At 33.7% G+C, this 12,710-nt stretch overlaps 1 protein-coding gene across 4 annotated transcripts in view; it reads left to right on the top strand.

The window, feature by feature from the left end:
* Window positions 1-12,254, top strand: part of LOC132697019 (uncharacterized) — a 286,016-nt gene extending 273,762 nt beyond the window's left edge. For all 4 annotated transcript variants that reach the window (XM_060662263.1, XM_060662262.1, XM_060662264.1 and 1 more), the window contains 2 exons: window positions 2,349-2,613; window positions 6,632-12,254. In XM_060662263.1, coding sequence (XP_060518246.1) covers window positions 2,349-2,613; window positions 6,632-6,729 — 363 coding nt within the window. In that variant the 3' untranslated portion in view covers window positions 6,730-12,254. The remainder of the gene's footprint in view (window positions 1-2,348; window positions 2,614-6,631) is intronic.
* Window positions 12,255-12,710: the final 456 nt, after the last annotated feature.

Below are 12,710 nucleotides of genomic sequence, written 5' to 3'. Positions count from 1 at the left end.
TTAAGTTAGGCTGCAGATCTTTAATTTTGATTAGATGTTAAAAGTAGAACATTGTTGACCATTTTTAAACAATATAACTATTGTCCAGAAATCGAAAGATAATTATTTTTAAACTGAAATATCTCAAAAACGGCTAAATGAAATGTCAATAAACTATGTTTTTGAAATCAGAAAAAAATAGGTCTACGATTTAAGCTGATAATATATAGAGCATTCCATTTTACAAAAATGACATTGCTGCCATTTTGACTGCTTGCAATCGCTGTTTGTTCAAACTTTTGTATTTACACTTTTTTCTGTCTTTCAAAATTAACCCTGTAGGTGGGTGTAAAAATACAATGAATAACCCGGTACAATTATGGAAACATACACACAAATATATTTTTGCCTTGCTTAGAGTCGGAAATAACAATCTAAGCGAAAACCCAAAACGCGCTGGCTGGATTTTTCGCCGTTAAGGGCAACAAATTTCTGATAAAAAGTTTAATCGATATCCTTCATCAAAGTGAAGCCCAAGAGTGATTTTAATTAAATCTTCCACAACGAGAATTTCAAATTTATCTTCCACAATGCTGGGTGTGACAATTTGTTTTTCGCGATTTAGGGCACGATTTCTATCTCATCCGGGCATTTACTGAGATCCAAACAATCGCTTCGAATTGTTGTAACTTGCGGATTTTGTAAGCGACCCGTTACATATTTATCTCAGAAATCCTAAAAATTTAGAACGACTTTTTTATAACCAGAAATTTATCTTGCCATACAGATTATAAGTTATATTTAGGCAATGGTGAAAAAAAGCTTTCTTGCGATTATCAGGGGTGTTTTTTTTCGATGTATAGAACTTTAAGTTGCAATAAAACAACGATGGATTATTCGATTGACATGAATTTTATTTATCCGAAAGATAATCTTATGGCATTACATTTTAAATATTATTTCTGGCATATGACCGCCACGGCTGGCGCGGATGTAGTCCAATCTGGACGTCCAATTTTCGATTACTTTTTCCAACATTTGTGGCCGTATATCGGCAATAACACGGCGAATGTTGTCTTCCAAATGGTCAAGCGTTTGTGGCTTATCCGCATAGAGCAATGACTTTACATAGCCCCACAGAAAGTAGTCTAGCGGTGTTAAATCACAAGATCTTGGAGGCCAATTCACAGGTCCAAAACGTGAAATTGGCGGTCACCAAACGTGTCTTTTAATAAATCGATTGTGGCACGAGCTGTGTGACATGAAGCGACATCTCCTGGATATCATGGTTATTCAATTGAGGAATGAAAGATTTAGTAAGCATAGGTCTATACCGATCACCATTGACTGTAACGTTCTGGCCACCATCGTTTTTGAAGAAGTACGGACCAATGATTCCACCAGCCCATAAAGCGCACTAAACAGTCAGTTTCTCTGGATGTAACGCTGTTTCGGCATACACTTGAGGATTAGCTTCGCTCCAAATGCGGCAGTTTTGTTTGTTCACGTAGCCATTCAACCAGAAGTGCGCTTCATCGCTAAACAAAATTCGCTTATGAAAATCGGGAACAACGGCAACCTCGTTTTGGGCCCATTCGACGAATCTACGCCTTACTTGATGATCGTTTGGTTTCAATTCTTGCACGAGTTGGATTTTGTAAGCAAGTGAACAAGATCCTACCTCAAAATCTTCCATAAAGTGGATGGACACATATCCAATTCCTGTGCTCGATGACGGATGGACTCATTCGGGTCTTCCTCAATGCTACGCTCTACAGCAGCAATAGCTTCTTCCGTGCGCACCGTACGGCATCTCTGGGGATGCTAGTTATCAATAAGAGTAAACGTGGTGCGAAATCATTCCATGGTTAATTGAATTAACTGCTCTGATGGACGATTTTCTCGACGATAAAATGGACGTAGTGCCCGATACGTATTCCGCACAGAACCATTATTTTCGAAATAAAATTGCACTGTTTGCAAGCGTTGTTCAGGCGTGAGTCTATTCATGATGAATTTCTAAACCAAACTGTTTTACAAAAATACCGCGAAAGTTCTGAGAGTTTTTAACTCAGGTTATATCTTGCTGATATTCTCCTATTAGTATTATTGTATATAACAATATATGGTTTGTGTTGAATAAGACTTACGACTTGTTTATATGGGACTTTATATAAAAACTTCATTCAGTTAATTATATATCTTTTGCTAATGAGGTGGTGAAATCTCCATAAAGAACCAATTACAACAGCAAAGTAAACTAGCCATTTGTTTTTTACGCGATGTCGAAATTTGCCAATTTTTCTTTATTTATTATTAGGACTCGCGGTATTGGTTTCGTATAACAAAGCTTTTCGTTTTATTTGCAGGTATACGAGGACAGCCCCAATATTCTGATTCACCCGACATGGTTTGAATACGAATCTTCGCTGGGTCTAAATTCGTCGAAATCCAAATTAGAAGTAATCGCGACCAAATCCCATTTCTTGCACGGAGTTATGAGCATAAGATGCGAGGCCACGATTTTCGCACTTTGGAGGCAGTCAGCTGAAGATTTTGTCAGGGACGATACGCCACGTTTGGCTCCCGTTCTAGGGTCAACGTCATCGCAGAGCCATGTTGGTTCTCACTTGGGTAAATAGTTTTTTTATTTACATAACCGCGCTTGATAAAAAGTGGAGGAAGTAAAATTTCTTTATTTATTTATCTAGTTTTCCAATAAATAAACAACTTACGATTACTAGATCGCTGAAAGAGTGAATATTTTTTATCTTCCCTTTCCCTTTCCTTTAACCGTAACAACTGTCGTCGCAATTAACGATACATTCGTAGAGTTGATCTAATATCAGATTCGGAAGAGGTAAATAACGCTAGCACGTCGCTTAGCACGCAAATGCCGGCCGACTAGACGTGACTGGAATTTAATCGCTATTTACTTCGCAAAAACATGATTGACACAACATAATTTACTGACACTTATTTTCGTGTCGCCAACGAGATTTCATCTAAATCGAGTTTTGTGGGAATTTCCATTCCGATTTCAGATACAAACGCGCAGTTGTACTTAGAGTATATGAGTCAAAACATCCACCGATAAATAACATTATTTCACTTTTAATATATTAATATGGCAATCCAAACAGTGCAAAACAGATTTCACATCACTTTGAACGGTCAGTCCCTTTCAAAAAACAAAATTTTTAAATTCCAGGTGTAAATTTAATTTTTGCATTATTAAACGTAATGTTTATTATATGGATCAGTCGATTTACAAACACTTTTCCTCATTCGCTTTCACGAATTTGTAAAAATGTTTTTCATTATATTTTTTTTACTTTTTTACTTTTGTTTCTTTTTTATATTATTATTTATTTGATTTAATCAAACCTAACACATTCACATTATTAACCACACATATAATTAAAAATATTAGAGGCTGACTCGAAAATAGTTTTGCCAAAAGGTTACTTTTGACCACAATTGCGTATTTTGAGTCTTTTTGCTTTATACTAATCCACGTGCGCAAGTACTTTCGGATTATTTTCCTGATTAAATTTTTAAATCTCCTTCGATCTCGATAATTAAGTTAAATTGTTGAATTAAGCTGGCTTAATTAATTTTCGGCATTACGACAGAAATCTTTACTATATCTACGGCGAATATGCAAGCACGCTTGGTTAATCCAGGTCAAAATCATGTGGGTAAAATAGATTATTTATCTTCATCCCGTTTTTGTATTCAGCATATTCCGTACGCGTACGTGTTCGGTTTGGATAATGCTGGGTGTATGATACGATTCAACGCATACGGAGAATTATTCATATGAACCTATTATAGCGAATATTTTTTTTTTTAAACGTATGGATGTAAATACGAGTCCGGATGTAATTTTACTAATTTTACAACCCTAAACTAATTTCATACCCAAAAAAGAGCCACACAACTTGCTGTAACAAGACTGTCACATTCTAAACGCAATATTTAAAATTTAACACTGTAAGACGAGTAAGAATTTTAGATGTTAATTTAGTTAGGAAGGATCGGCATTGCGTTGATTGCCAACTGAATTTATTGTATATTCGCCATTTTTTCGATTTTCAATATAAAACTAAAAACAAATTCTAAAATGAGAAAAATCAGCATTGGTTGAATTAGCGACACATTTTGTTCATGTGTTCTAATTATCGCCTAATTTATTCTACATTCACTATAAGGCTATGTTTCTAGTTTGTAGATTTCATTTTCGATTGGAAACGTTTCCGGTTTACATTTTCAGTTTTATTATCTATTTGGAATATCGTTCTTTTTGGACAAGTTTCTTGATCGGTCGATTGGTCCAAAAAATTGCTGTGCTGTAAAATTTCTCGTTTTCATGGAAATTGCTTTTTTCTAATTACGTAAACCATCGCTTAAATTCGTTCGCAAGTTAAATCCGACTTCTAAACTGCCTGAATCAAAACTCATAAAATTTATATGCGTAACACGCTCTGCCCGTGCCGTAAAAACTCCGTATCAACTTCCCTAATTTGCGCGTGGTCCCAAATGGTTCGAAAAGCAGTTGACCGTAAAGTTTGAAACAAGCGCGAAAAGAAAAAAATCGCTTTCACTAGGAATTTAAGCGAAAAAAGGGGTGTACCGAATTAAAAATCCGATTTATGGAAATTTCCCCGCCGAAACGCGTGACATAAAGATATTTTCCCACGCCCGAGAAAATTATTAAAACGAAATTAAGTGCAAAACTTTAAAGAATTCGAACATTTCGTAGCATCCACGAGCAATATTACATTTTACAAAATCTTTAAATACTTGAATCATCCATCGGATGAGCGATTCTACTTCGTTAACTACGTTTCGGTTAACAATATTAATAAAACACTGACGTGCTATTGAAAATCTATCGCCATGCAGCGAAAAATAAAAATTGATTTTAATTTGAAACCGAAGACATTATTGAGTCGAAACTAAATGGTTCCGAAAATTTAAAAAAAATTGAGAAGGTCCATTCAACATGCGCGTGAGTGTGCGGCACTTTTATGTTGGTATAAATCAAAGATTTCTTTGGTTCAGCCAATTACGTTCTACGATTCTAAATGTCAAAGGTTCCAGTTTATAGTGATGTCAATATGGAAGTAACTTATCCCTGACAGCTGAGGGATAAATCATGAAGTGTCACTAGTTATTTCATACACTAAATACCACAAAATAATTTTGAATAACCGTTGTATTAATATTTAGAAACAAAGCACTTCAGAAATCGCAAAATGGCAAAATCACCAACAGCAAATCACCAAATTCGGAGACCATATTCGAAATGTCAAAGATACAAATACATCGGACGTCTCTTTTGATAAAAAAAAAATTATGCATTGTAGTAAACATTTAGAATATGATCGGTGCCTGTGGTGGAAACGGCCTTTGTTTTTCCAAGTATACTTGTTTTCCGATTTTCTTAAAAAGATACTTAATTGCTGCTATACGACTACCACTCAGTGTATCAAGTACAAAAGAAAACAAATACTGATTTATTTATTCGGTTTTTTTATTTTATTAAATTCCAGAGGTTAATAGGAAAAATACAACACATTGTTAGAGATTTCATAGGCATTCTGTATATCCTGTTTGTATTGCAATATTAAAATAACCTATAATTTCACAAATTTTATATAATGTTCAAGGATGATCAGGTTAAGCAATCAAGTGGAATGAGAGCCATTTTTCATTATGACTTAATCTGGCATAGAACGGAACAATCTAAAAAGCTATTTCATAAAGACCTAATATAGAGTATTATTGCAACAAGTTTCCTCTGCTCTCGAAGACAACAAAGGTAATGAAAGAAAAGGCGACGAGGGCTCTTCAAAGCGGGCTGACTAAACTTGTTGGAAAATTAGCCATCAAAAAATGGATAGGAAGACACAGGACATATACAGGCAAAGGAATTCCTCAGAGGTCCATATGTCAAATTTACAGCAGACGTGCTAAGCTACAAAAGAAAAACCTTAAGAATAATGGAAATTTTACTACTAGTAGCACTACTTCCTGCTTAAGCCTAATGGGAATGGAAGAAAATACTAAATGCAGATTCTGCCAAGAAACGGAGGAAACCATACCATGCACCATACCAATGCGAACTCCAATCGAACGTGGGCTTCCATCAGCTGGGCGTAACCAAAGCATAGTCAATGAGCTACACCAAAGAGTCACGATAGAAGCTATGGAGTCTAATCTGAGATATGATATAGCTATGGAGAAAATTATTTGGGGCGCAGTGACTGACAAGCAGATTGCTAACTCTCTCAAATCTTCAATCTTGAATTTTAAGGTTAAGATAAATTCTTACTCTTTATTATCTTGCCCATTTTTACAAAATTTATTTTTAGACCTCGAAACAGTTACAGACAATTTAAATAAATGTTTCCATATTTAACCGCAACATTTATTCTTTCCATGACTCCATTCCGTTATTCCAACTTTTTGATCCATAAAATATGTCCGCGTCTCATAATTTCGCTGAAAAAGCACGACCAATTTTGGGTTTTACACGCCACATGCTGAGGGCAATTGACCGTGATTCTCATAACCTCAACCGCGAACAAAATGAAAACTGCCACGTCCGGATTTGCCGCTAATTTGTAAAAACTTTCTTTTCCAGAAATGCAGAACGGAGCCAGATGGACGTGCTCTCTCCCCAGCACGACGACCTTTCTGGCTTGTTTTTTGTTCTCCATCATTTACGACATGTTGCGGTAATGTCTTAAGTTTTAAGGGTTTTTAATTACTGTTTAGATATATGGTGCCTACATTGTGTTTACCGAAGGTGTTGGTAGGCTGGCGACTGATTAAAAATGATTTTGAAACTATCCGTTATTTATTTATTTGGAGAAAAGTGGACAATTTTCCCGGCCTTTCATTTTGTGTTAACGTTAACGTCAGATTGATTTTTGCGTTAAATAACAACAAAAAATAGAAAGCAGCCAAAAAAAGTTCTTGTCGAACAATGTTTCGGGGTTACTAAACCCTTCATTTGTGGCCCACCTTGTATGGTTCGAGAAACGTGCGATCGCTCATACCTAAATTTATTTACAAATTTAATATTTAAAATCAATTTTATTATTTTTGATATTTAATCTTTTTCGATCTGTCAAATAACTTTCAAACAACACCAACTATATATGAAATCAAATATTTTATTTTTCAGATCAATTTTTGTATTAGGTTTATTTAAGAACCTGACATCGGGCACTGAATGAATGAATAAATTTGTATTTACCATTTCTCTAAACACGGTTCTCTTAACTCTGGCAGAGATCAAATATAATTTAAGAAGTATCAAAATGAGACAAAAAGCTGATTGGCTATTATGAGCGCCTATCAGACGTGGAAAACTTGATTGGCCCTAATTACTGGTTCAGAATGAATGTTCCTAATTTACGCCCAGTCACCAGCCTGCTAAAAAGTTAGTTTCCGGGTTTATAAACGAAAACATACCATTTTTCACTTCCACTTTAACTTCCAAATTCGCATATAAGTTCCCTACAAATATAAGAAAAATAGTGATTGATGTATTAAAAATGTTTACCTCATTCCCATTATGGTGAACAACTTGTAGCACTTGGTTGTCTCCAAATCTTAGTTCCGTAGTCATTTATTTAGATGCAAGAAATAAATTCTGATGTCAATATTTAAATATTCTTAAAAATTATGTAGCAAATTATGCACTAACAAATATAGCATGATATAAAAAAAAATATTGTTAGTGTTTACGTTTCGAAATAACATATTATACAAGTACCAACAGAATTCAGTTATATCAAAAGACTGTATTATTGTCTTTATTGAGTTTGGACTAAAATGTAGCGTTGGAGAACCATGTGTTGGTATATTGGTAGACAAATATTCGATTGAATAACCTATCGTTCAATTAGTTTTATAATAACACTCGTTAAGGCATAGTAAAAATATTATTGATTTTTCTTGGGTTTGTAGTCCATCCATCAAAAATAGTTTAGACGACTAAAACATGTGCTACGTACACGGATGACTCTGCTCTTTCAAAACTCAAACCAAAAAGTGATTTCTTTACAAACTCGGAAACTATCGATACCAATTCATCCCCCCCTCACCCCCGAACCCAAAAAAAAGAGATTATGTAAGCAACCAGGCATCTTCGCCCCAACGAAATAATAATTAGCGCTACGAAAACGTCAACAGAGCTATACTAACCAAATGTTTATATTCCGAATATACGTTTCGAGTAATAACATTACCCTGGGCTGTAAACGTTTTAGGTCTGTAAAATAACGCATTGTTTGGCGGCAATAAATTGTCCTAAATGTGGAAATCCTATTTAGCATTTTACCTATTCCCGTTTGTTATTGTTTAATTGCACAGGGTGATTTATGCGGGCGTATTTTGGTGCTTCTTTTCAAGAAACTTTTGATAACAGTAGAAAAACTTTTTACAAAAAAGTGGTACAGTACGAACCGTACGAATAAAACCAAATCATCGCCGCAAATGAAAAAAAAATCAACAGCTTCATTTTTTTAATGAAGCACCTTGCATACTTTTACTTAAAAGAAAAATGCTTTTTAACCGGAATTTCAAAATAAATAGATTGTTGGGATTTTCTTTTATCGTTACCATTATTGCCTTGGAAAACAAAACATTGTTTATAAATTTTGATGACATTCAGACAAACATTAATAATATCTACCCCTATTTACATGAAAACATGAAATAATGAATGAAGTTGTTCATTCAGAAAACAAAAAAAAACTACAAATTTAAACCATTATTTGGGTCGTTATAGTATCGCCCTGTGCAAAAGTTAATGTTGATATATTTCTTAGTAAGTAAATAAGTTTCCTAGTCCATTTATAATTATGTGATAATTGTATAGATTTAAGTAATGAAAACTTGCATTCATCTTAATAAGTTGTCACCACTCCTATTCAAGTTTTTAATGTGACTAGATGATTCTGGTTTATACCCATCGTACGGTATTGTTATTATTTTCTCTTGTAATATGGTAGAAGGGAAGAACACAAGAGAGGCTGCGTTTTCGGAAATATGTATTCAGGTTTGAGACAAAATCTTTATTCATCTAAATTATTACTTTCAAAGTACCTTTAAAAAATTCTTAGTCATTTTTGGTCATTTATATTAATTAGCTTCATTTATTTAAAATTTTTAGATTAAATTGCTTTAAATAAAAATATTAAATCCCGGGTAGCAAAATTAGCTACCATTGAAGTATACCTTAACCTCAACCAAAGGTTATCTCTTTGTTATTTCTTTCGTATCAGCAGCAAATTCTATGGTGGGCAAAAAGTAAATCGTCATGTTCAAACTTGTTAAATCTTTTTTGCTTTTGTTCCTTCTTTGAGAAGCAAATGAATACCTCGATTCAAAATGTTTGGTAGAAAATAACGTTTTACGAATTTTCTCGAATGTTACGACGGCGGTAATAATTAATATTAATTTACTAACTGTCGACAGTTAGATTAACGATCGCAACTTTGGTCGCTTAAATGGGGAGAATTGAGAAGACTTTGACGCGTCTGTAGTACAGTTTTTGCAAATCTCTTACGCCGTTTTTACCCTTTTGATGGATACGCGATATATATTTTGGTAAGATTTATTGAAAATGAATGTAGCTTACAAGCAGTTTTTGACTTATGGAAGATTTTTTTAAACCGATATTTGTCTTATATTTTCTCCACTAATATAATATAAATTTTTAAATAAATATCTTATGCCAAAGAATATTAAATTTGAGAAAATTTAAAATAATTAATTTGTTCAAATACGATTCGAAAAATCAATTTGTGTGTATTAGAACAAGGTTAGATAACTATCTATCGTTATTAAATATACGGAATACTCATTTTCTACCCACCCGGCCGGGTTAACTTTTAGGTTAGACTTTACAACCATATTTAAGTATTTGGCGTATACTTCTGTTTTACACTTTTGACGTATCGAATTTCTTTAAAAATAACTTCTATGTCAATTAACTTGGTGAGGTTCTTCCTGAATTTCTTCACAAATTAGGACTGAGTCTAAATTTCCGACAAACTTTACGCGAAATTCTTACAAATGGCGGCAAATATGAAAGTCATTAAAAAGATTATTTATTATCGAAGAAGAAATTAATGTAAATAAAAAGGTACAAGAGGCTTAAGACAGCCTTACCTCACGGCAGAAAACATCCTGTGTAATACTTTCAATCTAAAGCTACTTTAGTTTCTATTGAAAAAAACACACCGAAAACTTGTGACAGTAATTTTTTGAGACCTTTCGGCCTAATTTTCTTGCTCCTGTAGTGTATTCGATTTCCACTTCTATTACTGACTTGCAGCATTTCATTTGTTAGTGGATTATTTTACAGCGTCGAAAAATGAAGCGCTTACAATAATGTCATCAATAAATTACCTAAAGTAAACTCTGGGGATAATTTTGCTGACCAAAAAAGTGTGATACGAAAGTCCATATGTTACGTTACATTTTGTATAAATTTTGCACAATTGAAAATGAACCTCCAGATAATAACACTTTGTTCGTTATCAATTGCGCTTGGGAGAATGCAATTTGTTAAAATTGGCCTTCCTCTCATTTTTTTGTTGTTTTTTTTTTTTTAACAGGAACGCTTACTTCGATTTAAAGAGTTTGTGAGTATAATCTCATATTTTGGTTAAATTAAAGGCTCAACAAAAAATTTTCGCTCGGCTAAGAAAATTTTCGCTGATCGTTCCCGATCGGCTCGCAGAAAGGTGTCGCTGATTAATACCTCGCCGTTTCAAGTCTATTCAATATCTGAATCACGACGCCCGACCCCTTAATCTTTCGCGGCGATAATGCTAAGAAAACAAATTTGGGGCTTCCCTCATTTACAAGACCTCAAGGTCAGATGATTTAGGCGGTCGTCCCCGAAGGACTAAGCAATGTTCTCCGCCTCGTCGTTTCGCGCATTATCTGATAAAGACGGTGTGCCTATAATTTTAAGCCAAGACGGGTTGAGGCCCTTTCACCGACATCGTTGTACGTGCTTATCGGCTGACGACGCTTCTGAACGCCCTCACCCCTACGATCTACGATGCGATTAATTTACAGGGCGGCGCACATTAAAACCGAGTTTGCAAACCATAAATTCTTTTCCAGAAATAAATAAATCGCGTTAAATCGTCAATAATTTCGTGTAAATCACCAATGTCGCCGAATGTGTTAGATGATGTTAACTCAAAGCCACAGATTTTTTGGTCCTGGCTAAAATTTTAACTACTCAGCTCTTAGAGGTATCAAAAAATGATTTAAATCATAGTAGGTTGAATTTTCAAGCACAATAGAACTCTATACTTAGCTTTGCATGTTGGCTTCTTATCCTGGTGCCTATAGGAACGTACTTAATATCCATAATAGGGCAAGACGCGTCTGCGGTTGAAACGTATAACTGGTATAATCGCACAGAAAATGTGATTGGTGATACGAGAATGAAACACGAAACATCCTTACTCACTACTCAAATATTGGGAGCATCATTGTATTATATTATAATATTCATTTCAGATCTGTCTTCGGCCATGTTTATTTTTCGTATTAATAATATGTGGGTTCAATATCATACTTCGCAGGCCGGAGTTATTTTCGGTAATTATTGATGAACTCTCAATTTTTTACGTTGTAAAAGAATCCATTTTCAAAGGAAGTCGTAACGGAGACGAAAATTTAAAATTTTTAAAGCAAATATTTTTTAAAACAATAAATAGATAAGTATTTAAAAATTTCTACATAGGATTTTTTAACGTATTACAATCAAAAGTGAGAAACTACCATATAAAAAAATTCCTAGATATTCAGCATTATTTCTCAGCATCATTTCTATAAATAGCATATTATAAGAGAATATAAAAACAATAACTCCGTTTTGTAATTTTACCCAATTTAGATGATAGAAAGAGAATGTTTATGGAAGAAATACTAATAAATGTACATTCGGCTGACTGTAAATGCCAAATCAGTATTGTAAATTGCTCAAGTATGGTTATTTTTGTTAAATTTGGCGATGATAGGTATATTTATATTCTTTTAGTAAATTCATTGTTTTTAAAGCAATTTTGTTGCGGCTACATAACACAAGACTTCGTTGTTATTCGATTTCCTCTGGATTCATATTAATAATGCAGACGTAGTTTGTAAAATATATTTTGCAGAGTTTGCAACCTATACATTAGCATAAATGTCTGTAGGATGTTAAAATTTTATGTATTAGTATCTAAAGACCATATTTGTAATAAAATTTGTTAACATTACATTTTCGCATTTCATTTAATCTTCTTGCAAATATTTTTAATTTTTTTAATTTAGTTATGTTTATATGTTTTCAAAATAATATATCTAAATTTAAAAAACGAAGACGTTGTGGACTCTAATTTATAAGATGGTTTATCTCTGTTTTGGGGTATAAAATACGTAATTAAAATATTGATGTCTTGTTTTGTGACGCTCTGTATAAATCAAGTCCGGTATTTAAGGCAAGTCAATTATGAACTTTAAAAAATACAAATATTTCGACCTCTTCTTCCCATTTACTAATTCAAATTGCTTCTTTAAGTATATTGTTTCTTACAATTCATTATCTACGATAAGGTATTTGGTACAAATTTATTATTTCTGAAAAAGGTTTGGGAATTAATGAAAAAACAATGAAATCGACAGGCAGTTACCGTTCCGTC

Source organism: Cylas formicarius, unplaced genomic scaffold (assembly GCF_029955315.1).
Source record: "Cylas formicarius isolate icCylForm1 unplaced genomic scaffold, icCylForm1.1 PGA_scaffold_1__22_contigs__length_36826433, whole genome shotgun sequence".
NCBI lineage: Eukaryota > Metazoa > Arthropoda > Insecta > Coleoptera > Brentidae > Cylas > Cylas formicarius.
This window is presented reverse-complemented; position numbering and strand designations above follow the sequence as displayed.